Here is a 27,906-nt window from a genome sequence, read left to right on the forward strand (position 1 = left end):
TCTGGGTTTTGATGGATTTCACCCTCCCTGAGAAACTGAGGTTTGAGGACCAAGTTGCACATCAGAACACACCGGCACCCAAAATGTGTGGTTCTGCCATGATCTCTGTGTGAAAAGGCTGAAAGGGAAGAATCTCACTGCGGTTTGCAGGTTCCCTTCGGGAAGAGTCAACCTCAACTGCTCTGAGATAGAACAGGCAGACTTCCAAAATTATATTGGGTAGAGGTCCCTCACCACCCCCAGGATCCACAGGTTGGACTGAACCATTTCTCACAGATCTGAACAGGTTGAGGAATTCTGTGCTGGTAAATCTCCCTCTTCTACAGGAGGTTTGATACCTCCATGATGCCTGAGGGGCTGATGTTAGATCACAAGTCAGTCTTGGAAATGAAAAGACAGCAGGGTAGAGAAGACACAAGCAAAGAACTTCTGAACCTCCTTATCTCTTAGATTGATACATTCCTCTGTGATGTAAGTTTTTAACGGATAAATGGTGTTCCCATACCAGAAACACTTGTGGCAGAGCTCATGGTTACCTGGATTTCAGCATCCACTTTAGCAGCATTCAGGGATTAGCAAGGAGTCCCACTGCTGCAAGGCATTTGAGGGAAATGGCATAAAACAGCCAGTGAGAATTCCAAGCAGGTTCCCAACTCGCAGGAGCAGAAATCTCATTTAGCTGTAGTTATCCAGGCAGCACGAGACCAGGCTCCTCCTGTGCGCTCCCCACTTGTGCAGCACAGCAGAGTGGTCACTCACAACCTTCTCAAGAACACTACAGAAGCCACCTTGCAGGATCCTTGATTGTGGGGCAGGACAGTAGAGCTCCCACCCAATGATCAAGCTACAGCAACAGCATCACAAAATGGCTTCTTCTTGCAGTTAAACCAACCAAATCCCAAGTCTTAAAGCTTGAGGATGGATTTTCTGAGTTTGCTGTGGAAAAGGAGGATCTCCCATCCTCTCCTGGGAATGGATGAATGCCAGAGGCGGGGTAAATACAGGGTATTTACAGGTACAGCTCTACATTCTCTGGGCTTTCTCCCTTTGAGAATTTGCTTGCTCTTTCCTTCCTTGGTGCTCCAAGACTCTGCTTAAATCCAAGAGATGGAAAACCACATGAAAGCAACACTCACTCACTGCGTAATGGGTTCCTGCCAGAGGCACAAAACAGGCACCCACTGCATTCCTGGGCAGAGAGCCACTTCACAGAACACAACTTTTCCAAACTTAGAGCACTGGTGAGTTGGTAAGTGTGGAAGATGTGAGCTGGTAAGCGTGGAAGATGCAGATCACAGCCATTCACACAACTGCTGCAGAGCAGGGCATCCTACATACCCAGCACATGCTGTTGTTACTTGGAGGCAGCACGGCTGCTGGAACTGGTGAGCAGTCTCCTATGAACATGTAATCACTGCAGTTTATAGCTGCTGGACCTCACTACAAGGGCTGCTATTAAAAGCAAGAGAAGTCCTTTCAGAATTTTGCATAATAGCCCCGTAACTCATTTGTCAGGGAACAGTAAGGACTCCTGAAATGACTTTCGGAAGTAGGAGGTTCTCTACTATCAGTAGGAAAACATGCCGTGCATTCTGCAGGCACTATCAGCATGGACTCTGCCTACACTGGGTAGATAGGAGTCCATAAAGACCTTCACTCAAAGGTTGTGATTTCGTCACTGCCACACGTTAAAAAGCAGTTAAGCCCCGGGTCCAGCCTGCTTTAGCCATGGGCTGTGAGACAGCCCAACCACCGGCTTCGGAAAGCAACACTTGAAGGAACATTTGCATGGCTCCTTGCTAATTGGGGCCCTTTAATTCAATCAGCCTGTAGTTAGAGGTGAATTTTAAAGAGTAACTTTATAACATTTCACACTGGTGTTGTCAAAACACATTGTCTAATTACCTTCTCCTTTCTTGGCTGATTGATAAGCAAGGGCAGAGCAGTGCCTCTCTGAAGTCGATGCCAATTCTGTGTCAGTAATTGGCTGGCAGGAGGTGCCAGAGTGTCTGAAGTAAACTTTTATTCCCTGGAGAAAGACTAGAACTAACTCGACTTCTCAGTCCTCTGCTCCCATATAAATATGTGTCAAGATGCCTTTTTCCCTGGGACTTAAAATTACAGTGCAGAACCTAATGGGAACAGTGGATGTTTCACAGAAAAATCCTTGTTGAAGCATCTGTGTGTAGTTTAGGAAGAATATGTAATTCTAAAAGAGTGTGTAGGTAAATAGGATAATATGAAAATTTATAAGCAGCAGGTGGCCAATTTAAACCTTGTTTCCCCCCCCTCCCTTTTTAAACTGGTTTCCAAAAAGGTCGATAAAATTTAATGCTAAGTAAAACTAATTAGCCTGCAAGGAACTGCTGCTGGAATGACACTTATTCAGTTCAACAAAAGAAATGTTTGGCAGATGGAAGTTCGTTAAAGCAGAGCTCACTATACATATTTAATGCTCCAAACTCTGAGTTTATAACCTGCAGTTCATCGAGGCATTGCCAGTGCACACCATCAACAGAAAGCCACTATTATTTTTATCCAAAAGGTAAAGCCACTGACAAGCTTTGAAGTCGGAGAATATTCACTCAGTAGTTCCCACTGTTGGGGAACAGCAACAACAATAACAACAAAAAATAAAGGCCAAGCTTTCAAACTTCAACTCTAACAAAGCCATGCTTACAGTAAAAATGGCATCAAGTGAAATAAAAAGGCACCCAGCCAGCCTTTTCAACAGCAACCACACTGTGAAAGCAACTGTGTGAAAAGAGAGGTGACTGAGCAAGGATGGCTATGAGCGTCCACAGCCAGGGCTTTTATTGTCAACCCAGTGATCAAAGCACAGGAGACCCTCTTAAATCTAAGGAAAATAATCTAATTTAAAAGGCAAAACAAAGAGTGGTGGTTTTGGTGTGGTGGTTTTTTTTTTTTAAATCAGATTAAAACAAGGGTGTATTTCTGCTGGCATTGTGCTGCTTTGAGCAGGCAGGATGAGAACAGCTGCGTCAAGTTTGAAGGCACTTCTGGAAAAAGCAGATGGAGGCTTTTTTTCTCCCTATTTGATTTGTGCTGGAGTCCAGCTGTCCAAAGGGGAAAGAAGCACCTCTATTCCCTACTAGATATTAAATGTCACCTGTAACTTCCCACAAAAAGAAAACAGTAACAAGCAGAGCCGCAGATGGGGATGCAGAGCCCTGGCAGTCGTGCTCATCTTCCAAAAGCTGTTTGCTTACCTGGAGCAACCAAGTGTCAGACAAATGAGATACTTAGGCCTGCACCTTCTTTGCTCTCCTGCCTTGTAACCCCAGGTGAGCTTTCCTGAGTCCTTGAGAACAGGTTACAGCTCCCTTTGGCTGCTCAGGGCAGAAATACTGCCGGGGACTGTTGCATTTCTCCCCAGCTGACCTTGGCTGAGACCTACATCAGCCTCCATGGCCAACAGCCTCCTACACCTTCCACAAACACCTCCAGTTCACCCAAGGGCACGTACCCTGCTTGCAGGTAAATGCCAGCCAGTGCTGCCATTCTCATCCAGGAGAACCAGCCAGCTACTGCCTGAATGGTGAAGAAAAAGGCTGCGTTTTGGGCAGCCCTGCGTGGTGAGTTTGGCAGAAGGCTCCCAAAGTCCTTTCTTACCACGTTGTTTATCCACCTTAAAATTAATACAGTGCTAAAGGGGGTTAAACTCCAGCACAAGCAGAGCAACTGCCCACTCCAGATCTCACATATTTTGCATATTTACCTCTGGGAAGGAGATAGTGCTACTTACAGGAATGTGAGGTAGTGGCACGCGTCCATTTGCTTTGGCACTTTCTTGCATCTCTCTGCGATGCTGCTTTCGGAGTCTGTACGGTGGGATCCCATCTCTGCCAGAACAAAACAACAACAGGCCCTGCTTCAGTGCCTTTCTCCAACACATTTCTGTCACTCACACCTCGCTGACACAGAGTGGCAGGTAGGAAACCCCTTTATGTTTGAGGAAGGCTTTGCATGCCCAGAGCAAGAGGAATCTGTGTGGGGAACGATGCTTGTCCAGGTGCCCACACCAATGACACTCTGGCCCTGGGGGCCGGGGGCACTTACACGGCATCCACCAGGAGCAGAGCAAGGCAGAACTCCTGCAACTGCTGCCCAAGGCAGAGGGCAGGGAGAAGGACTTGGACTGCATCCTGGTACCTTTTATAGTTGGTTGCTTTCTATAAAGAGCCTGTAATGTACACATTAAACCACAGGGCAGGCTAGGAGAGGGGGGAGAAGGAGGAGTGGGAGCTCAGTGAGCATCTACTCCAAGGGGAACTTGGTCAGGGAACAAGGTATATATTTTTAAGAGAGCGTGACAGCTTCTCAAATGGCTTATCAAAGCAAAAGGGTAGGCTCCACTGCTCCCAAGGCAAGCTCTAGCTCAGTCTGAAATTATGGGCTTGATACTGAAGTTACTGCGGGGAAGAACCCAGCCCTCTCCCCAGAGGAGGCTGGACAAGGTTAGGAAGGGATGCCCAACTGAACCACCTCTGTGTGGGTTTGTGCCTGTGCTGAAAAAGCAGGTGAGGGAGGTCTCTGCAGGGGAAGGAGACACTGCTGGCCACAATCCTCGGTCCTGACAGACTGGGAGTGTGGTCCATGGCTCTGCCATGAGCCTGGGTACACATGGGTCCCAGCAACAGGGTGTCAGCGGGTCGGAGGCACCAGGCTTTGCTAAGCACCCCAAAAGGCAAAGCATCACTGGATGAGTGTGATTTCAGGCAAAGGAAAGAAACACATTTTTGTTCTCACCATTGACACCACTCTGCTCACAGCCTGGGACAAAAATGTGAGTGGACCCCAGTTATGAGAGGACACAAGACCCATCCTTGGTGACATTGGGTTATTTGGGGAAAAATCAACAAATGCAAACCCAAATGCCAGCCTGGAGCTTGGCAATTTGGAGCTTTCCTTTTTTATTTTTCATATCTCTGATTTAGCAGAAGAAACTGCCTGAAATGGCAGTGTAGTGCCACAGGAGTGGGTGGAAACGAATGGAGGGATTTGGTAAATCCCACGTACCAAATAACTTCCATGTACAGGCATTGTCTCCTGCCAACCCTGCACCCCTCTGAGCTGTGCAAACCAGCCAGTCCCCACACATCTCACAAGAACTAGATATTTGAAAAAGCCAAATGTCCTTAGCACCTACCCCCCTGCCCAGCTGCTTCTCAAAAAAACTCAAACAGTTTCACCAGCACATTTTTAAAGTCAAGATGCCATTTGGCAAGAGAAAGACAATCTACTGCGGTGTTTTGCCTGCAAACCTACTGAGTTTCAAGCAGCAGCCTGTGTGAGGATGGCCACCATCAGCTCTCATTCCCATTCCCATCGTGCTGGCTCCCTGGAAATGTTGGTGCGGGCAGAGTCGCCACCAAATTACATGAGCAGAATATATTTTCATGCAGCAACCCAGGCATTCAAAATGAAACGCCATTAAAACAAAATAAAACCCGTGATTAATGACAACTGCTTTTTAGTAGGAAGACAAATGAGAGAACAGAAAATGAGCCAGGCTAATTACAGCTCTGGAGAGTGGCTGCAGGTAATGCGAGAGGAGGAAGAGCATGTTGGGAGCACCACCTTCCCTGTGCCCAGTGACACGGCTCAGGAGCAGGGCAATTTCCCCACACGCTGCTGTACCAACAGGGGTTACTGCACCAACAGGGGTTACTGCAGTGTTCATCAGGCCTCATTTTCTTTAATGACAAAGCTCCATCTGAACTTAAGACTCACAACGGTTACAGAGTTTCACCGCATCGCGAAGGGGCTCTTTCTGGATTAATGGCAACAAAACAACTGGCAGTTTTTAGAGGAGAAACAAAAGCCAGGGGGATTATTTTAGCCATCGCTGGTCGGCATCAATAGACAACATTTCAGCTTAACCACTGCACAAAACCCGGGCGCCAGAACACAACTCGCACGCTAAAGCCGCGCGGCCATTCGCGGGGAAAGCGGCATTATGTTAGAAAGTGCAATTTTTCTTTCTTTCTCTCTCTCCCTTTTTTTTTTTAATTCTCCCCAGCAGCAGTCCCAGCGGAAAGAGCGACTTTTGTTCCCAGCACAGTAGCGAAAGGCTGATAATGGCCTCTAATCTATCCGGCTTCAAACACATGTTCAGCCCCGCTGTGCTGCCTTTGATGTCATTTTAACTAGATTCCCCAATGCCACCTCTGAACTTGGAACATTCCTTCGTTCAATGTACTGTGCCAACTCAACCAGAGGAAGCAAATTCAAAGATAAGCACTTTAATTTTATCCCAACAAAACCGTATTCAATAGATGGGGGGAAAGCAAGGAAAACCAATACCGTACTTTTGTTTTCCTTTTGTCAGGTAGCTTGCTTTGAGATATTTTCAATAGATAGAGAGAAATAATATATATATATATATATAAAAATCAAAACTTTTTTAGAGCACATCTACTTTTAAAATAAAACTTTCTCAAACTGTTTTTCCTTGTTTCACCACGTGATTTTCTTTAGCACCAGAAAACTCAGTGCTGAAGTGCAAGGGGGGAAGAAGAGTATTTCTATCCTTTACTTAATGATAATGCAATTGGTTTGCTGTTGGGGAAATGTGGAGGCTTCCTCCCCTCTCCAAACTGATCTGGCAAGAGCCTCTGGTGAGCAGGGAAGTCTGGCTGTGGCTCTGCAGCTGGACTCTTCTAAGGAAAAGAGCTGCCTTTGCTCCTCTGTAGACACCCTCCAAACCCAACCATTACACCTAACATTGGAAATCATTGTTTGGGATCTTTTAAATTAAAAAGCTGTTAAACTTGTTAAAATACAGCAGAACTCAGCTTAATTCTGGACCACTGGCCACAGGACAGACAGGAAACAAATCCACAGTGAAACTGGTATTTTCTACCAACTACTCTTACCAAAGCACCTCCAGTCACAGAGAGACCTTTCTCACATAAAAGCAGCCCCATGGGAAAATCACCAAGCATTTTGGCCAAAAGCCAGTCATCCAAGGAATAACAGTTAATTTACAAGGCTTTTGAAGGAATAACTACTGTCCTAAACCCCTTTGCTCTGGGGAATGGCCATCTCCACCACTCTGGAGCAGGTTTGACTGGAAGTGGGGAAGGAGCATCCCTCTGGCCAAGCCCATAGGCACTAAGGGCTTCCCAAGTGCCCTGGGGGAAGGCAAAGCTGTCTCCCAACCAAGATAAGCCAGGACACATGATAAGACCCAGAGGAAGGAGTATTGTTTAGCTGGAGCACAACAAAGGGCTAAAGAGGAGATATTACCTCCTGTTTACCACTGTAAGGTCTTGCAGAAATCAAGATAGATATGGATCTAAGGCATTTCTGCATCTGAATTGGAACATCATATGGCAATTTAATGCATTTCAGCTGCTTCCTGTTGCCTTCCTACCTAGAGTTGCCTTAATTTGCCTCAAGCATCTCTGTTGTGACATCCCCTTCTACCCACAGGCTGCTGCCTCCTCCACTTGGGAAAGATGCTATCCCCATGCAGGGTTACCTGAGACAGCAAGAGCAGTTTAGGACTGTGCTGGAAATGCTGCTGCAAGACTGGGGCAGGCTCTGAGCAGCCCAGGGGGAGGCAGAGCCCCAAAGACCCTCCACCTGCCGGGCCAGAGCTCGCTGGAGCCTCTCGCCGTGTCCTCCCCAGACCTTGCCTCCACACAGACCAGCTAAAACAACACAGCTGCCCTGCCGATTGTAAAAACAGGTTTCAGCAGAGAGGACTGGAGCTGTTTTGCCTGCCAGGGCAGAGGAATTCCTATGACACAGGAAGACTGAGAAATAATCAGCGGAACGCAGGCGTTTAAGAGCAATGTTTTTTAAGCCACTCAAAAAGCAAAGTACTCCGACGGGGACTGATAACACATTCCTTATATAAATTCAACCCATTCCAATAATATTTTCCAGAAAGACATGCTGTTGAAAGCTGGTCTTTCAGGTTTGTAGCTGGTATCACAGCTTTACAACCCCTTTGGTGGGCTGTGTACTCCCAAAAAGTCTGTGCCTGCCTCCCTTCGCCCCAGCTCAGGAGCCCAGACAGGCAGAGCATCACTCAGGTCTTTGCCTTGGGATCACACCCCACTCACGTGCTGCCTTGGAGCACAAGCCAGATTTCTTCACTATTAGCATGACTGCTGCATGTAAACAGCACACAGAGGGAAGAACCTCACTCATCAGCAAACGAGGCTTTTATTGCCATTTTCCTCAGAGGAGGCCTAAATTCAAAGCACGGAGACATGTAAGTCTTGTCAAGCAGCAGGAGTCCCTTCTTTAACTTCATCTGGTTGTTCTTCATTTTTGCTGCCTTGAGCAGTTCTGCAAAAATTCCTTTGAAACTCAGGAGGCAGATAGGTTCAGCAATGCCATGTAAGAACCGAATAAAATCTGGTGCTGGAGTTTTAAAGCATGTAATGAAGAGCAAGTGCTCTGAAAACAGGCAGAGCCTTTGTAAGCCAAAGGTCAAGGCTGTACATCCAGAATCCCAATTTGGGGATCATCCTGCAAGCATCCAGTCTGAGATGCATCGAAAGAAAGATCACAGGTTTACCCTTGTGGTGTTACTTAAAATGAACCATTAAGACTGGGTTAATTAGTAGCAGAAGGCAGCACGTGTAGTGGTGGTAATTAAAGTCCTAGAAGCAGACTATGGAGGGCATAGGAGGAATAAAATGCCTAAAGGAAAAAGGAGCATAGGATGGCCAATCAGAAATTATTCTGCCTGTAAAAGAAACAAACTATGGCTACTGAAATAAAAATTAGGAGAGTGAAGAACTCTGGCATAAATGATCACAACTTATCGCAGGTATAACCATCAGAGCAGCCCCATGAGCCTGCTGGACAAGTGGGAAAGGAAGTGCTAAAAGCTAATTAATTTTGAAGAGTTCTTACATCTGTCTCTCCTGATAGCAAGAAGTTACAAGACCCCTGATAGTTTCAGAGCACTCCTCCATATAAATTGATGAATATGAAGAATTGCAGAACGATGTGACAGAGCAGCTGGATTCGTATCAAATGGAGCCTTTAATTAGTGGCCCTCTACAGTGTTCTGTCCTGGGGGCATCCTCCTCTTCCCAGGCCCCTTTGGACAAGGTCTGCCTCCTCCATTTTGCAGCATGACATGGATAAGGAGCGAGGGGCTGGTGTCAGGGTGCAGAATGGACTCACAGCTGCTCCTACACGGTCCCAAGCCTCCGTGGAGCCAGAGAAAAAACAGACATTCCTGACTCACCACCCCAGACACAGAAACCCCCTCACCACCGTCCCACGGTATGAACTGAGGGCAGGTGGGGAACTGTTGCAACACCCATTAACAACTTCTGTGGCACAGGCTGGAAAGTTTCTCCAACAAGGTCTGACAGCTCCTGACATTCACAGTGACACTAAACGAGCCTCTTGGAGGACTCTGTGTTTACAGCACTGCCATTAATAAAACCCTCTCCTAATTCTGTAAACCTGTCATCTTTCGCCTGAAGAATCAAAGGGTTTCTACTCTACAGAAAGACACTTTGCATTTGCACTACTAAAAAACAGACCAAACAGCGAATATTTTCCCCCAAATCCTTTTTTTTTCTATCACAGAGATGCAGTCGCAATGAAATCTCAAAACCCCTTTTTTCTCCCTTTGCAGACCACCCTTAAGGCAGGTGTCTTGTGGGTGAGATCCAGAGTGCTGTCATGAGGGGCAGAAAGAGAAAAAAGCAGAAAAGATTTGTCTGGGGCTTATTGGCACAAGTTGTGTTAAAGCACAGTGGTCACCAGACAAACTAGAACTGGTCAGTCACCAATCCTACTGAAGAGCAATTGCAGACTGAGCAGAGTTACTCCATCTGGAGTCCAGTCAATCTGTGTCCAGTTCTGGTCTCTGGAGATGTGGAGCTCCTGGAGCCAGTCCAGTGGAGGACAACAAAGATGATGAAGGGACTGGAGCATCTCTCTCGTGAGGAAAAGCTGAGGCTGCTCAGCCTTGAGAAGAGACACTGAGAGGGGACCTCATCCATGTCTGTCAGTGTCTGCAGGGAGGTGTCGGAGGGTAGACCAGGCTCTGCTCTGTGGTGCTGAGCAACAGGACAAGAGGCAATGGGCAGAAGATGATGCACAGAAGTTCCACTTGAATATGAGGAAGAACTTCTGTACCGTGTGGGTGACCAAGCACTGGAACAGATTGTCCAGAGAGGGTGTGGAGTCTCCTCACTGGAGATATTCAAGAGCTGTCTGGACACAATCTGGTGCCATGTGCTCTGGAATGACCCTGCTTGAGCAGGGAGGTTGACCCATTGTGGTCTCTTCCAACCTTACCCATTCTCTGATTCTGTGAGTTTGGCAGCATAAAACCTCAAGAGAAGTACCCAGGCAATTAGAAAGCTCTGTCTGACATTCAGAAGACACCGTAGCTCAAATCACTTACTACAAAGCCAATTCTTCTTGCACCTGGCAAGAAACATTGCAGAAACTCCCACCGAGCATCATTTATTTTAGTTCACTCCGAGCATTTTGTGTTGCAGCCTCCACAGCGACAAAACAGCTGAAGAAGAAGTGAGAATGGTCACGTCCGTGGTCTGTTCAGACAGTCCCCTGAACCCCAGCTATGGCAAGGCCTCTCCCAGACCAACACAACAGCAGCACCACTGCTGAAGACACAAACATGCCCCTGTCCCAGCAGGCTGGAGGTACTCACACGCTGCTGTCTGTCAGCGACATGGTGTCGGCGTCGCTGGACATGCTCTGCTGCTCGCTGTCGTTGGCACTGGTCGCCGGGGCCAAAGCGTAGCCCGTGTTGACATAGTAAGGGTTAACAGGCTCTCTCCACGACCCATGCCTGCAAAAAAACCAGAGTCACATCAGAAAGGCACAACCAGCGCCGGCGACGGGCTACAGAACAGGCTGTGTTCACACTAAGTTACACTGATAGAACGATGAAAAATTTGACTCATAACGGAAGAAAAGGGGAATTCATAGCGTAATGAAGATGATACTGGTAGAGATAAAGAAGGGAGGCAACAAGACTGCATGGAAGAACTCCAGTTTCCATCACGATTTACAGTGTACATGGGCTAGCTGCTCAGCATTGTCATTCATGAGTATCTAAAAGCAATACCTAGGTAATAAGACAGCATTTTTCTCAGTCAGAACAGGCTTTGACTCTTCCAACAGGGAGGGATGTGTAGCACAGCTCACCCATTCCATGCTTACTTTAACATCCCTCTTTACTCCAACACGTTTGCTGAGGGAGGGAGGTGACGCAGGGAAAAGCTGTTGCTCACAACACAGTACCTAAAGCTGACCTCCAGTCTCACATTCAGGTACACCACATACTTGCAAATTCCATCAGGAAGGACCATGTAATCACAATGACTTTTCCAACAGACAATCTGCTCGCGGATCTACAGAGGTTAGTTTGTACACAACCTTGTTATTCAAGCACACATTCAGGCCAGACTCCTCTTCAGCAAAATGTCAGGAAGAGAGGCTGCCTTGCTCAGTTCCTGGCTCAGGAGGAGACCTGCATTGATGGTGAAGCAGCCTGTGAACCAAGCAGGCAAGAACTCCTTCACACTGACTGCCACTGGCATAGAAAAGCTACTGCTGCCAACTCTGCCAGCTCTGCTACCCTGCAGGACTGACAGGCCATGCAGGCAACTTGTTCCCACTGCAAGTCATTTTGCAATTTGCCAGAAGGAGGAACAAGCTGGAATGTTCACACCAACCAAACATCATTTAATCCCCTGTTCTCCCTGCCTGCCCCTCTGCATGAAGAGCAGTATTTGTAAGGTATCTTAAGAGTTGATGAATTCCTGGGTTTTCCAAGCTCTGAAAATCGGAGTCCTGTTTTAATTCAGATCACAAAGCTCATCAGCATGATCTTTTATTTAGTAACTCAGTAACTGGCACCTGGTTGATGTGGTTTGCAATGGGCCCTGAGTAAACATCTCCATGGAGGGCACATCACGCAACATGTGCTTCCCCATTCTGCCGTGAACAGCGGTTCTGGCTGAACTGCAGTGGTCAAAGTCCTACAGACAACAGAAAACAGCCCCTGCCCTTATGAGTTTACATTTAGATAAGGCAAGGAAAGCCATGAGAAAGGCACAGATGGAAGGCCCAGAGGTGAGGAAGACACCATCAAAGGGAAAAGCTGGCAGTCTGTGCCTCTTTGTACGGAGTATAAACGCAGGACAGCCACTACATGAACTGGGACTGGTGGAGAACCCATTTAAGGTGGAGGTTTTTGGAAAGCTGGATGTATAATGTGGCACACAGTGTAGCAAGAGGGAAGCAATACCAAAGTATTTCAAAACCTGAACTGGACAGGGCTACAGCCTTCAGCCAACACACTGCTCACTCAGCTCCTATTCGCCTGCCCTTTGGCTCCTTGACACACAACCTATTTTCCTTGTAATTCAAGGAGTCATGGATGCTCACTGGCCACTAAGAAGAATCATATTGTTTCAGGTCCATTATGGGATCAGTTAGAAACAAATTACTCTCCTATTCTCACAAAGAGAAAACTAGTATTTTGTTTGCCACAAATCAAACAAAACTCCAAGCTGTCTCTCCTTGGATGATGAAGCTCAGCACAGCTGCCTGGTGCAAAGAGCATTCATGGCTGTTTGAGGAAAAGAAAGCCTTGTGAGGTTTGTCCATGCTCGGGTGCAATACAGAGTCAGTTGGGGATGAACGTTTACAGCTGCCTTGGGATGGTGAGTCACCACAGAACTTCCAGCACACAAACTTTCTGCCTGTCACTGCCAATGTGCACTGGAGCAAACTTATTACTATATTCCATCAGATTTCAGAACGGCTTTCTAGGGCAAATACTGGAAATAATTTGAACAAGTTCAACCTAAAAAGCAAGGTATAATAAGTGAAAACCCAACCAGGCCCCTTCACCAGCTCTCCCCCTGCAGAACGGTCAGTTCTGAGCATTAAAGGAGTGCTGTGCAGTGCAACCCTCCTGTCAAATCCGACATGACAGCTGCATGATGGAGGCTGAGACAGCCTCTTAAATTGAGGCAGGAATGATGGATAGCTCAGGCCTTCCCTGCGGGCAAAGAGAAGGATGCTTTTTGGACAACCCAATTAAAATACAGCACCAACTTCTTCTAGTGGACCTTCCGTCAGGACTCTCTGGAAGAGGCATGGATTATTGCAGCAGTATATTAAGAAAGAACTACAGTACAGAGAATAAAATGCACGGCTCAATCCATTTCTGCTTTGTATCTGCTGATACAGAGAGAGAACAGCAGAAAGCATCTGAAGAGGTTGCTGGGTGTGGAAGTGGGCTGGCTGAAGGAACTGAGAGCAAGCAGATGGGTGCTGGGTGGTCCCTGGCCCCTCCAAAAGAGTCAGGATGGATTGGCTCTCCTGCAGCAATCCAGGGCTGTGGGCTTCCCACTGACGATGTAGGTTTGGTCATAACTGTTTTATTTAGCTAAAATTACACACTTAAGCGTGTATACAACAGGGATTACTTCCATTTTAGCTCTGCCTCTAATACATCAATGCAAATGTAAACTTTTGGTAAGCACAAGGAGATGGAAAGGGTATAGGATTTCAAAGCAATCATAACAGGTTACATTACTTTTGAGGAATCCATCTGTATTCAATCCTTCTCCTAATGTTCCCTCTCCCTGACAACTCTCTTCAGCTGGCTCGTATCACTATTTGAATGTTTTGTGCCGTGCCTCTGAAGAACGCTTTCAACATCTATTAGGAGGAAAACATTAAAGGAACATGGAGTCTAACAGAAAAAAAAACCTGGTCACTTCTGATCTGGGAGGGGAGGCTGCTTTAAAAGGGATTCAGGCACACTCAGAGCGATTTGAAATGTCAGCTAAAAGCCTCACATACCGAGCTCTATGCACTGATAAGGGCGATAAAAGGAAAGGTGAATATTTAAAGTTACACTTCACAAAAATTCCTGCAGACTTCTGGAATTTTATTTTATTTTTTAAGACAGAAAGAGTAATGAACGTTTTTGAAATGAACACAGAACATTTCACACCTCACAGAAATAAAGCTGCACGTCTCTTCTGCAGCTCTCAGTTGCTCAACCCTCAAAATAATCACATAGGGAACAATTATAACAGAGATCACAGCGACCCGAGTAAGTCAGCCTGACCAGCTGCCTTTTCTTTGCATAAAGCCCTCCACTGATCACTGTACATTCTGGTAATGCTGACAAGGGCCAAAACTGCTGCAGAAAACCAACAGGTATCTCTTAGGGCTTCCTTCTGCCTGTTCTGGGTTTATTTTGCATGTTGTCTTGGCTGCACCCCATTCCCAAATCTCCCACTCCTTCAACCAAGACCAGCATGCAGCACTTTGGACATCAGCACTGTCAGATTTTGGAGCTTCAACGTGAGTGAGAAGAGAGGTGAGGTCCTCTTCAGTCCTCTTGCCCTACCTGGAGTTCCCACTGCATTGTGAATCCCTAAAGGCATCCTTTTTTCTTCCAGCCTGAGATCCACAGTCTCCCTCACACAACTTCCCCTGATGGCTATTTCAATTTTAAATCAAAGATGCAAAGTCCCCCACTTTTGCCACACATGCTACTGTTTGCTCTATGCAAAAAAACCCACAGGGTTGGTATGCTCTGGGGAAGAATTGCATCACCTTCAGCATCCACAGTGGGAGGAAGATCTCACTGATCCTGCCTGCAAAGCCAAATCCACACGGCACTCCCTTCGGTTCTCACCAGTTACATACCTCCTTCACTGATGCTCTTCATCAGGCATGGGAAAGAAACCCACTAAGGCAAGACTTCCTTGAAGATGCAAAGGCCTCTAGGCAACTAATTTCTGTAGAATTTAAATTTCCACTGGAGGGAATAAGTTGCACAACACTCCGTTGGCAGGTCTGAGAGACATGGTCTTCCCAAGCCTTCTCGCAGTTCCAGTGTGGCTGGAACAGCTCCCAGTTTAACATGGAAGCTGATCAATCCATCAGTTTTCATTGCTACTGTCTCCTCCAGCTCCAGCACTGAATTTTTATGACACTGACATTTTCTGGAAGAAAACTTTTACTCCAAAGAATTGAAGCTGTGATAGAATCCAGGTAGGCTGGAAGTCCTCCTTTTGTGAGGGTCCCCCACCTGCATGATCCTGAGATAAGGGCATCTCCAAACTCCCCGATGGCATGGAGGGCACCTCCAAACTCCTGCACTACCAAGGAAGCACCTGTTTTAGACACCAGGTCAAGACTCAAGAGATGGAAGACTCATAAGTTGACAACCACAAAACCCAACATGTTCTCCCTAAGCAGCTCTTCCAGAAGGCTTCCTCCCATGACATTGCCTGAACTTTTGGTCACCAGTGTTTCAGTGAGCAGCTCGTTTTTAACATGGGAGAAATCCCATTTTCTACACACCTGGAGCCATGAGGCAGCTGATAATCACCCCAACTTCATGAGTTGCCTCAGAAAGCTCCAAGCTCTCCAAGCTGCAGGAGTTGGAGGGGTGTTGGCAAGTCCCAGGGAAGGACACCCCAAAATGGGCTCTGCAGAAACTCCAGATCTCAGCACAGCGGATGGCAGGTGAAGCAGCTGCAGTGCCCTCCCTCCTGCACTGCAGGACACAATTCCTTCCTTCCTCTTTTGATGGGTGGTGTTTGGGCTGAGGGATGGTACCCAGAGACCACAGGTCAGGGCTGCAACTCAACAGGACGCAGTTACTCAGTCTCTGTGCTCCCACCCTGCTTTTTCACACCAACTTCTGACAACATAGTTCAAACTTTTACAGTTCTGTGTTCCTGAAGATGGCTATTTCCAAGAAATCAGCACTAAGCACTATCTTATTTGGTGTCTCCGGTTATTTTGCCTTCGTGATTGGAAGGACACAGTCTAATGCTGAGACATCCTTCCAGCTCATTATTTTGACATGCCCCACTTATTCAGTGTGAAAAAAAATAATTTTTTCCATTTAAAAAGTCACATAGAAAGTCCAAGAAATAAAAAATCCTTCCAGAATGACAGGTCACTGGGCCTCCAGCTGGCCAGACACGATCAGCGCTCTCTTCCTCCCCAAACTTACATCTACCAACAAGCAGGTGACTGTCACATCCTTCACGCAATTCCACATTTCATGATCACAACCAGTCAATCAAATTAAAAGCTGCACATGCTAAGCTTATGATGTATGAGCCAAAGCAAACCCCTTCAGCATATCTAAACAGCACGAGCTGACAAGAGTGTCCAAGAGGCAGGGTCACCTTTAAACGAGGGATTACAACAGCATCCACCACAGAGTCTGACTTACAAGATTACATTAATCCACCACCTGAACAGAGAAGTCTCTGTTTCCAGTCCATGGTGCCAACAACCATCACAAATGGTTTTATGCTCATGCACCACACTGAGCATAAAACTTGTTAGAAATGTCCAAAAGCATGCACAGAGTTCCCCAATCCATCATCATGGGAACGTTTTGGAGCTAAGAACAGAAAGCCTAAGAAGATGCAAAGCTGAAAATCTTTACTCCTGACTGGATTTAACCTGCACTAAAGATGCAAAATCTGCTCAAGAGGATAAAATTAGGGATTTAGCTGATAATTTGATTGCAGATCGTTGGGGTTGCTCCACTTAAAACTCTTCCCAATTACTCTGGGTGCTCAGATGCTGCTGTGCATCTCAACTTTATCACTGCCAATGTCAGGCTAATCACATGTGTTCTAGGCAAGGGCAGCTTCTTCAAAGATCACATCAATTCTGGACAACTTAATCTGTTCTTTGAGGTCTCCAGATGGCTCTTGCCAAGAAAGTTCACTTCCAGCCCTGCAGCCAGCGAGCGCAGCGGCCCCGGCGCTCTGCAGAGCATTACAAAGGAACCAGATCAAAGTTGTGTCTTACAAAAAAATGAAATCTGAAGTTTGAAAAGCAACAGCAGCCTGTCACTTGTAGGCTTAAAGACGACTTCTGCATGCTCCAGCTATCAGGGAATTTATGATTACAGTCTGGCTTTTAAAAGCTGATGAAAAAAACGACGCTCTTTAGCACTCCTTGCCTTTGCAAATCTGTATCTTCTTCCCTGCATATTCATCCTCCCACGCCAGAGGAAGAAGGGAAATAAATAAAAATGTAACTAAAAGTACAGATAAGGGCTCTTCTTCTCTTTTCTTCTAAGGCATTCAATTCCATTTTAGGACTATGCAGAGATTATTTTATGGGGAGCTTCAGCAATTATTGTGAAGTATTAAAGTACAGTTACAAAAGCCAAATCCAAGATTTACCAGTCTGAGTTTCCAGTTTCTCACTCCTTTGCATTTACCAAGGACATGCTACTTCTCAGGCAGGACTAAGGTACAGAGGACGCTTTAATTGCAACCAGTAATTTAGATCACAGGATACAGCAAGGTGGGGGAGAAAATCTAGGAAGGAAGTTGAAATACAGGAAATAAAATGTTTGCCTTAGGAGGCAAATAAAGACTAGATAGGCTAAATATTGTGGCTGTATTGCCCTATCACCACCCTACCCTTCTCAAGAAAGGCTTTCAGACAACAGGATGAAACCACTGTGTTCCAAGGAAACTGCAGAACAAGTCCCTCAAGATTTGATCTCACTGTGCATCTCCAAACCAGCCCTCCTGGCTCCTCCTTCCCAAGGAAGGTGAGGCCGTGCTCACTCACAGCTCCAGTGTAACACTGGATTTTGTCCACTAGTTACAGGTTTAAAATCAAAACTGCAAAACTCTGATTGTGACCAACAATAAAGTCAAGTTCTTCCTCAAAACAATGAACATCTTCCCTAGAATAAGACCACAACCCTCATTTATTTAATAGCTCAAAGCACAAGAAATTAATTAAAATAAAAAAGAAAATATGGGCAACACAATATCTGCACATCAATTAACAGGACACTTGGATCATTTTCCCGAAGTCAAATGAATGTTGCACAACATTTTGTTGCATATCTAAGAATAACAGGTATCTGCCTACGTTAATTTCAATTCATTAGACTGAATTTATACCATAACATAGTAGTTTTTGTTTGTTTTTTTAAATGATGACGTGATTCATATTAATCCTTATCCATCATGAAAGGCTGACATTAAATAGAGACATTTTCTATAAAATACACAGGATATTTGGCTTCATTCACTGTGACTGAACAAGAACCTCACTGCTCTGGCACTGCCAGGCTCCATCAGCCATCCAAAAGCTGCTGTAGTGACTTAAGAAGCTCCAAGACCAGGGCAAACCCAGCAGCCTGTGTGCATTTTGGATATCCAGGGTATACTGCTCCCATCCATAAGCCACATTTGCCTCCATGTCCTGGCCTCTGTCAGACAATAGGCCATAGGAGACCTATTTTTAATACTCTATTGGAAGGGACAGAATCAAGCTTGTGCAGGGATGTGCTGAACATCCACACATGTTAACCCTCGAAATGAGTGGGATCCATGTCCTCATCCCTGACTCTCTGACCCTCCAAATGTGCTCTCCCTGGGGCACTGGGATTGCCAGCGTGGACGCAGGTACAGAGGGCTGATAACGCAGTCTCCTTCCCCTGCTTAAACTGAGAGCTGGGGAAAATTCAGCAAGAGGCTGATTGGCAAGAGCTTTCCACTCTGCTAATTGGCTTCTCAGACTGAAATGACATCTATGTTCAATAGAAGTGATTTTATATATATATATACGTGTGTATATGTGTGTGGTTAAGTGGATGAACACACGGAGTAGCCATTTCAGACAGCATGTAGCAGTGCCAGCTCCCAGCCCTCTGCTTTCCTTGGTGGCTGACCCAAGTAAATTTGGGTTGATGGAGAGGGGAAACACTTTGCAAAATGTGGGTCTCCGCACAGGCTTCTCTGCCCCATGGTCTGCCTTCCCTGGGAAGGCAGGCAGGACAGCCGGGAGCGTAAAGGAGGCCCAGAGGAAATGGTTCTTCCCAGAAGGAGTCATATCCAACTTCCATGTCACAGATGGAGTAACACCAGCCACCCTCCCGACAGTTCAGAGCCTTCCATGTCACGCCGAGCGAGGGACCATCCGTCCCTGCCCGAGCCCAGGGGGATGACACACGCAGCCAAAAGCATGTCCCGGCGTTCCAGCCGCGGGCCGGCCGTGCCGACACCCACACAACACGGCTCCCAGCCCGGAGCAACCCCCTCGCCCGCACGGAGAGGGCCTTCGTGGAACAAATTACTTCCAAATGCCTGGCTCGGAGGCACAGGGAGAGAGGGAAGCCCAGGTTTGTACCTGGGTCTGCTCACAACCTAAAGAAGGCAGCAGCTCCACTCAAAAACACCACTGCCTGCAAACTATCAAATTAATCCCAGGATTTCAACAGCTTTTCTTCATTATTTTTTGTCTCAACCAAACCACAAATTTACTTAATGACTAAACCAGGCGAGCGAGTACTTTGTTTTCCAGACGGCAGGAACGTTTCTAACGGGATCCAGGTTTTCAGAACACACGTTTACCTGACGTCAGGCGAGGGAGAGGCTCTGCTGCCGAGATGCGTTTGATGCTTTTTTTAACTCCCCCAAACCTGCCAGCACCGTGGTCGGGGCATCTCCGAGCCCTGAGCCCGAGGAGAGGCGCTGAGCGGGGTGAGGAGGAATACAATAAGAACACTGTGTTCCAGGAATGACTGAATAAAGGCAAGAGCATGCTTTTGGCCAGCAGGATTCAGCGCTCTAACTCCCGTCTGCCGCTTTTCTTCTCTGTCTGAAGCAACGTTGTTTGTCCACGCTTCTCTGAAATGGAAAGTATTTCCTCTCGCCTGCTCGTTCCAAGGAAAGATCTGAGGAGGCCTGGTATAACCAGGCAGAACTGGGGATTCTCCAGTGACTCGCCTCTTCTTTGCCAAAATTTCTGCTCTACAAGAAAGGGCTTACAAGAAAGAAATTACGAGCAGATTTCTCTGCAAGCTCAGTAACTTAAGACCAGGGCCTGCAGAATGAGTAAGTTTTTGGACGGAAACAAAGCATCCAGCTTTGGCCAATGACTCCAGATCATTCCCTTCCTTCCTAAATACCTACAGAGCCTCTGGAGTGTTCAAAAACGTGGGACAGGGTGGGGGCATCTACAGGTACATGAGTCACACTGGGGAACGAGAGCCACTGGAATCCAAGGGCTAAATAAGACTATAGGGGATCAGCCCTTCCTTATATCACCAAAGGGCACCAACCCAGCACCTCAACCCACTCCTGCATTGCTTTCAGGGATAAATTTCCTAACAGTTAAATCACAACAGTGGTGTTGCTGATGCCTGAAAGGGGAAGATATGCAACTCAGGGGGGCTGTGTTTTACAAAAACTACTTGCAGCTTTGACATGAAACCACTTGCCTGCACCACTGGGCCGTGTAACATAAGCTGAGCTGCATGACCACAGACTTGCTAGTCTTGCTTAAATCCCCTTTGAAACAATGGTATGAAACTCGATACTCGTTACCAACTTATTGCCAACAAACTTGGTATTTTAATGAAATTACAAATTTGGGTGGCAGAAGAAACCAGTTGATGTAATATTTTGAACACCTATGAGGCACCTGACTTAGCGCCTCAAAATGACTCAGGTTTGCTCAGGAAGACCTTTGATGAAGCCCAGCTAATGATGAGGTGGGCAGAATTAGCAGTAATCCTGCACAAAATAGAAGACTTTATTTCACTGATTAAGGTCTGGCTCACAAGGCACATGAAGAGAAGAGGTCTGCCTCCAAGCAGAGACCCTCGCAGGTGTCTTAATTCCTACAGAAACGATCCAAGAAATTTCCCCCATTGAACAAGAACCTTTGAGGTGAATGAACTCCGACCTCAGCTGGTAACAAAACCAGAAACATGGAGGGCTGGCAAGACCTGGCAGAGATAAAGCTGATAGTCAGGATTTAATAGTGCTCCCAGAGGGGAGATTCAGCTGATTAGAAACATCCTAATCTTCTGTCTCAGTGTATATTAAAGGTCAAGAAGTGGGATCAGATATTGGCAGCACATGAAAAAACAACCCAGTTGAGCAAAAGACCTTCACAAAGACGTTTCATACCTTCGCATTAAAAATTCCTGCAAAGCCTTATTTAACTTTACTTCTATCTAGGGAACACACTCAAGTTTGAAGTCAAGAGACCATTAGATCGGGACAGAAAAGAAGTGCCTCTGCAGAAGACTTCTGTCTCCAATCAGTACTTTATAATGAGCAGGAGTTCATAAGCATCAGCTGACTGCAACCATGGCAGATAAGTAGGTCTCAGAAGTACAGCACCATGAAACAGAGCTTCTCTAGCAGTCCTCTGGAGTCTCACAGGCTCCCCAAATGGGGTCATTAAAGGATACTTGTTAGATCATGTTAACAAACGGCAGGCTGTATCAACAACAACATACTGGCAAGCTGCAAAAAGCTTTTAAACTCGCTCTATTATTTATTGCTCAGCTCTGAAGAGATGTCAGCATCACAGCAGAAGTACAAATCCTAATTCAGTCTCCTGGTCTCTACTGGGAGCTCATAATCCGACATTCCCTTCTCAGCTCAAGCCGACCTGGCCAATACAACGCTGGGGTTGGGGCAAGAGGAGGGTGGACTGAGTCATGTTGTCCTGACAAGGTCCATTAGAGGTTGACAGCAATGACAAATCCTCAGAAGAACTGTAATAACAACCACCAGAAGGAATGTAAAATGCAGAAAATGTGTCTAAGGGAGGCAGACACCCGATCTTTCCTTTTCTAGAGATACTTATTTTCTTCCTCTTTTAGGAGTTTAGCAGACTAAAAGGAAGTAACTTGCTGCTGTCCTCAGAAAATAGGCATACAGAGGGAAGTCAGCCTTGTGAAGCTGCTACAGACAGCCCTCCTTTTAAATAAAGATTAAAGTAACTTTTCCTTAGATGGTGAGAATGAAGTATTCTTTCACAATCCTAGTTTTGGGACACTTACCAAACCTTGCATCTCCAGCCAGACCTGGAAGTCAAACCATCAATCGCTGCATTGAGGTCACATAAAGTCATATTTAAAAAGGATGAATGAAATCAGCGGATTCAGTTTCCCATTTCTTGTGGCTGTTCCTTTACAAATGGATCTAAATTTGGTGGCTGACTGGCAAACAAAGAGCAAAGAATTCAGCAGTGAGAAAGATGGAGACCAGCATCTGAAGGCAGGTGGGTCAGCAATCCCTATTTACTGCAAACACCTTGACTGTGACTAGAAGGACCATGCTGGGCATCTTCTGCTCCTGAGGATGACACATCTCCAGAGGCACTCACTAAACAGTCCAAAGGGCAAGAACCAGTTCACCTCATTGAAACAGGCAGAGAAAAATGTAGAGAAAAACAGCTAAAGGAGGCAAGGAAGGGGAAAAAAAAAAAGAGTAGCTCACAGACAAATTGCACAGGAACTCACAAGGTTGTTCCTGGGACATGGCAATACCAGAAGGTCCAGCTCCCAGAACTCCAGACCAGAAGGATGAAACACTTTTTACTGTGGCATGAGAACATTAGGGCAGTGTTTGGGAGGCTTATATATGTCATTACCATTACCAGGTTTGACCATCACTCAGGCAAATCCTGTGCTTGATTTTTCTTGGAGCACTTCACAGCAAGCGAAACTTGACTTCAAGGACTGTGCTGGGGTTTGCTGTTATTTTTGCCTCATAGATTTCTTCTGTTTTGGTTCTCATCCATTAGGACAGGCAGATATATGGGCTTTCACCTTTATTACGCAAGTTCCCCAGTATCTTTTCATCTGGTATGCATAACTGAGGGCACGTATATGAAGTACCATGTCCATTTAAAGTGCTATAAAGGAGCTGTTTGAACTCTTGTTCCATCCCTATGTATTTTTATACAATTAAACCCAGTTGACAGCTCCACACATAGGAAAAATAAGTGAAAATGCAAGCAATGTGCTTTTTGTTCTAAATAAATTATCCACTGTTCAGATAAAAGATTGGTATTTAGTTTTTTTTCCCCTCAGTTTCTTAAAGACAGAAGGCTAGGTGACCAAACAGTGGGTGTTTCTGTTGATATCTCTTTACTCCAGAAATTCTGAGTACAAGGTACTTGCTGACACCCAAGTAAATTCAAGAGGGGAGGGAGGCCCCAAAGACACTGTGATAATTAGTGAAATTGAGGAGGTGAGGAGAGACTCTTAAGTGCTCTGAACAATAGATCTCAGCGGCAAACCTACATGGGGAGAAGATCTTACAAGCACCTCAAATGCTCCAGCTCCAGCTCACAGCTTCCCTGACACTGAATACAGAACAGGCCCATTGCAAAAGCCATATTTTGGGAGCCTTAGTAGTGGAGAACTGGTTTTATTCTGCATTTTGGATGGCAGTGGGTGAGCCTGAAATCACCTCCAGTTGACACAATGTGCTGCTGCTACCAGCAGAGCACTAGAGCTAGTCTGACCCACTGCCACACCCTGTAATCATCCCAACGAGAAACGAAATCCCATGGATGAAGGAAAAGGCTGTTTTCTGTGTATGGTCTGGAGCACAAGAGCTGTGAAACACCAGAGCCCATCTGTGTGACACAAGCACACCATCTGTTACAGGGTGCATTCGGGCCATACCACGCAGACAGGATTGCACTGACCAAGTAGGTACTACAAAAATGCCTCAGTGCTTTAGATGTTTCCTCCTTGAGACAGCACAGAAAAGCAATCCACAGTTTTGAAAAAAAAATATCTTCTAGTCACCTCTCTAGTGCTCACGTATCACACTATCTGTTACTGACCCTGCCCTCCTCTGCAGAACTTCACCTGTTCAGGGCACAGGATAAATGGATTGATATCCTTATTTCACCCCCCCTCCTTTATAGTTTTCCATCACCCAAATCTCATGTTGAATGCAGCATTATTCCCTTTGTTGGAAATTCCTCTAGGACAACTTTCACAAGTGAATCTTGTATTTATTTGTGTTGCTATTCTGGAGGAAGGAAAACCCATTATCCTCTTATGCACAAAAAGCCAACTGCAATGCTGAAATTGTCAGAACTCTCAAAACGTGGGTGCTCGATTTTAAATGCTCTGGGCCTAATACTCAGCATTTTTTAAAGACTTCTGCCTTGATGCATGCTCAGCACATCAGCAAGTCTGATCTGGGTCTTAAGTAGCAGACAGAAAGCTGAGGACGACCCTCTCCCAGGGAGAAGAGCTGCCTCCCAGCTTGGCTTCAGCAGAAACCAGCACAGAAGCACCTCTGTTTTCCTGTCTGCACCTTCTGCCTCTTCCACTGCAAGGCCTTTTAATGTTGCAAGGGGTAATGAAGGGGCCCCGTGCCCTTCCCTTCCTACCTGCTCTGTTGGCTCCTCCGGCATGAACCACCCCATGCACTGAACAAGCAAGAGGGCTGAGGAAAAGGCTCTGTGTTCATACATCAACAAGAGTAGAGAAAGTTATGGAATGCCACATGATAGCACCGTGCATCAGATCACTGTTCTGGGTCTCCATGGGCAAAGTCCCCAGCCCCTCTCTCAGATCAGCATTGTGGGGTCACCATAGTCGGGGTCACCATAGTCAGGGTCACCTCAGAGGCAAACAAGGGTTTTCTTCTCCAACCTGCCATTCTTTTGTACAAAAGGGAATTTTACCCTGTTACCAGAACTAGCTGAGCTATGTGGGTCAGAAGTAACCTCCTCCAGCCTAACAGGCTTGAACTAAGGCCGAACTAAGGAAGTTTTCAGCTACGGTACCTGAAAACTCCAGGAAGCATTGGAAAACACCTTTCCAGTTTCCAAACCCTGTACAGCCTTGTAAAACTTTGATTCAACACAACAGTCAAACAACCCAGTGAGACACAAATCCAGTCTCTCACAAGCCCCATCTCTTGCTAGCTCCCAACACTACCTGCCACCGTTGGAGGAGCTCACCCTCCTCACCTCCTCCCCTGTCACTGCCCAAAACCCCATTTTTTTTGCTGAATGCCTTTTCTGGAGGATGAGAGGAGAGAGCTGGCTCACCTAACCACGAGTGCTGGAGACTCCACAGACAGAAGCAGCAGCAACAGGAATTGCAGTTTCCAGTCCCCGAAGTCTTAGCCGTGAGCACCATCAGAACAAATACACTTTTCAGATACTATAACTGCCAAAATTTTAAACCATCCACTATAGAGCCTGTGCTGTTGTCACAAGCTTATAATTCAATCATATTGGATGGATTCTCACACGGACAGCAAAATGTATGTTCAAGCTGCCAACATCCCTCCCACCTCCAGCAACCGACTTGCCAAATGATACATCCCTGCTTCAAAGTGGGAAAACTGGAAGGTTATCAACATAAAGTAAATTGTAAGACTCTGACATGAGCAAAACAATGTAATTTCCTCCCCCTCTGTTTTTACTAAAATTTGCCAAAATAATTCAGCCTTAGGCAGAATCTCAGCGTGGAAGAACACCAAACAACACAGTCTGATAAGGATATGAGCAACTACAACAAAGTCTTATATAATGGGAAATGTTGGGCAACCATGACTACAGCCACCTCTGCCAGCTCTGCCTATAGAGTAAATGAGCAGTATTTTAACACTCTGCTAACCCCCTCTCCAAAACTCCGAGCGAGTCTGTAACATGACTCATAATATCCTTGGCACGCATTTTGATCGCGGAGTTGATGAAAGCACCCGTCCCTGAACCCGTGTGTGAAAACTGTGGATGAATTAATCAAAACATGCAGGAGCTTGTGACACCAATGCCTGAGCCTGCACATCTGCAGCTGCAGTGGTGAGACTCCTGTGTGACACGATGTGACAGCAGAGAGACTTGGCTGCCAAGCTTGGCTGCTGGTACCTTGTCACATCCAGGGAAGAGAGAACAGTATTTGCCAGCAGTTCTTATTCTGGGAGTGATCTTTCTGGGCTATGTGTACATCCACAGTGTGATGTAAAACTCATACTGAGTAAGGCAGTGAGGAGACTCCTCTGTTGTGTGTGTGCATGTTGCTAATGCTCAATGGCATCCTCTTCTCGCCCAAGATAAGAACAGATGTCTATGTATTCTGCAGATGTGTTTGCAGCTTTAAGCAAATAATAAAGGAATTTAGGAATTTCACTGCTGGTGACTTGGTGACATGGACTCTTTACGTGCAGGATCACTTTGTTCCCTGCCTGCTGAAGGGCCATAATGCCCGACCTCCAAGTCTTCAACCTCACAACTCCTCAGCCTCACCATTGGAAGTCTACCTCAGTCCAGGTGAGCAATCAGAATAATTAATCAGGCTGTTTTCTCCAGAAGTAAGGAAGAGGGCTTTCCCAACCAGCTACTTCCCAACACTAACCTTGCAAATGTCCCCACCACCTCAGAGAGTGTATTATCTGGGAAAAGTCAGAGAACAGATTGAGACAAAGAAGTATCTGCACAATTCCTTGACTGGGGCCAACCCCAGGAGATCAGGAGGCCATGAATGTCTGCAAGAAGCTGTCTTGGGACCAGCAAGAAGAATCCTCATGTTGCAAATGCAGTTGTACCCCAAAAAAAAAGGGGTTGGGGATTTCATTTTCTGCTGCAAACAGAAGAGATACAGGGACACAACAGTTCTCAGGACACTGCTCAGAAAGACTTGGACTTCATTTTTGGGGAGAACACCGTTGCTGAGGAAGCCTTCTGTCCCCCTGGTAGTTTAGGGCAAGTTCACTAAGTGATAAAACTCTGACACTGACCTTCAGTGAAAATGTGGTAAGAATCCCCACTGGTGAATACACCCCCAGAACGGTGCCTGCAAGTCTTAGAGAGGAGACATTTCTATCAGTCCTAAAGAGGACACCAAGGGCCATGATTCAATCAGCAGGAGAGGATGTGCTGGAGATCACTAGAAAATCCCTTCTGATCCTGAGCAACACCACTTTCCCAAGTGACAAGAACTAGCAGGCCAAGGTCACCTGCCTGGCTGAAATGCAGGCCAGGAGGGATGACTGAACAGTGGTAAGAGACAGGGCTCTTCAAACAGAAGTCTGAAACGTGTGGAACTGTTAGTTCTAGAGCAAGTAAAGATTTTGACCCAGTTTCAGATTTTAAGTCCATCTCCTAAACAAAAGCAGCTGAAGTTTAAATGAGCCAATTCTGCAGATCATTATGTTGCTATTACACAATTCCTTCTAATCCCTGAAGTGTGGAAGATGTGCCAACGCCAACCCAGGCACATCTTTGTCATTTCAGCTGGACTTCCATCCTTTCCACTAAAGATTTCATTCTGCTAAACCATTCTTGACGAATGCCAAACACTAAAATCTCCCAAATATTTATTGTAATTTCTTTGGCCACACTATCACAAGTGCCTAAATTCCCCTTCTCAGCTGGAGAGCTATCTAGACCAGAGGTCTCCAAATCTTTCAGCCAAATAAACATCACAAAGGCTCATGAGCCCCTATGAGTAGTAAGGGAGAGATTGTTTGTGCCACAAAAGGAACAAAAATGACCAGCCATCCCCTGCTGGCTATTCTCCTCCCCTAAGAACTTGGTCTAATCCCCTCTACCCTAGAGTCCTTAAAAAACAATGTGCCAAGGAAAGGGAGTAACTGCTATGCATACTGATTCCCCCCAGCTTGGATGTGGCTCGTGGAGGACCACTGCCAGCCAACTGCTAAGAGCAGCCCCCTCTGAGCTGCTGTGCTAAGGCAAGAGGTTGCTTTTCATCCCTCTGTCTCAGGGATTGCCCAAAGAAACCTTGGGGCTGCCTGCAGCTCTCCTAGGATCAGCAGCAGAGCTCTTCCCACATCACCTCTGGGTCTCCTAAGCCCAGCAGATAAAAGGGCTGTGGAGCCTGCAGCCACTCTTGGACCCTCCCTGAGACAGTCTGAGAAGCAACTCAGGCTCCTCCAAACATTTTGGGGAGAAGAGGATGCAGTTCAAGGAGCACATTTCAATTTCTCTTCCAATGGCTGCTACCACAGCACCCTTCAGGTGAGGAGGTACACATGTTCACTGGCTGCTGTCTCTAAAAAGAAGCCACAGTCAAAAAAGTAACATTATAGACCTATA

The 27,906-nt window shown here is 46.2% G+C and overlaps 1 protein-coding gene across 6 annotated transcripts in view; it reads right to left on the reverse strand.

Annotated features, from left to right (window-relative positions):
• AXIN1 (axin 1) overlaps positions 1 to 27,906 on the reverse strand; it is an 85,424-nt gene that overhangs the window by 20,485 nt on the left and 37,033 nt on the right. For all 6 annotated transcript variants that reach the window (XM_027750880.2, XM_039389554.1, XM_027750876.2 and 3 more), the window contains 2 exons: positions 10,685 to 10,825; positions 3,767 to 3,863 (listed from right to left, as the gene is read on the reverse strand). In XM_027750880.2, coding sequence (XP_027606681.1) covers positions 3,767 to 3,863; positions 10,685 to 10,825 — 238 coding nt within the window. The remainder of the gene's footprint in view (positions 1 to 3,766; positions 3,864 to 10,684; positions 10,826 to 27,906) is intronic.

Source organism: Pipra filicauda, unplaced genomic scaffold, assembly GCF_003945595.2.
Source record: "Pipra filicauda isolate LSUMZ 115617 unplaced genomic scaffold, ASM394559v2 scaffold73_size2923735_pilon, whole genome shotgun sequence".
Classification (NCBI taxonomy): domain Eukaryota; kingdom Metazoa; phylum Chordata; class Aves; order Passeriformes; family Pipridae; genus Pipra; species Pipra filicauda.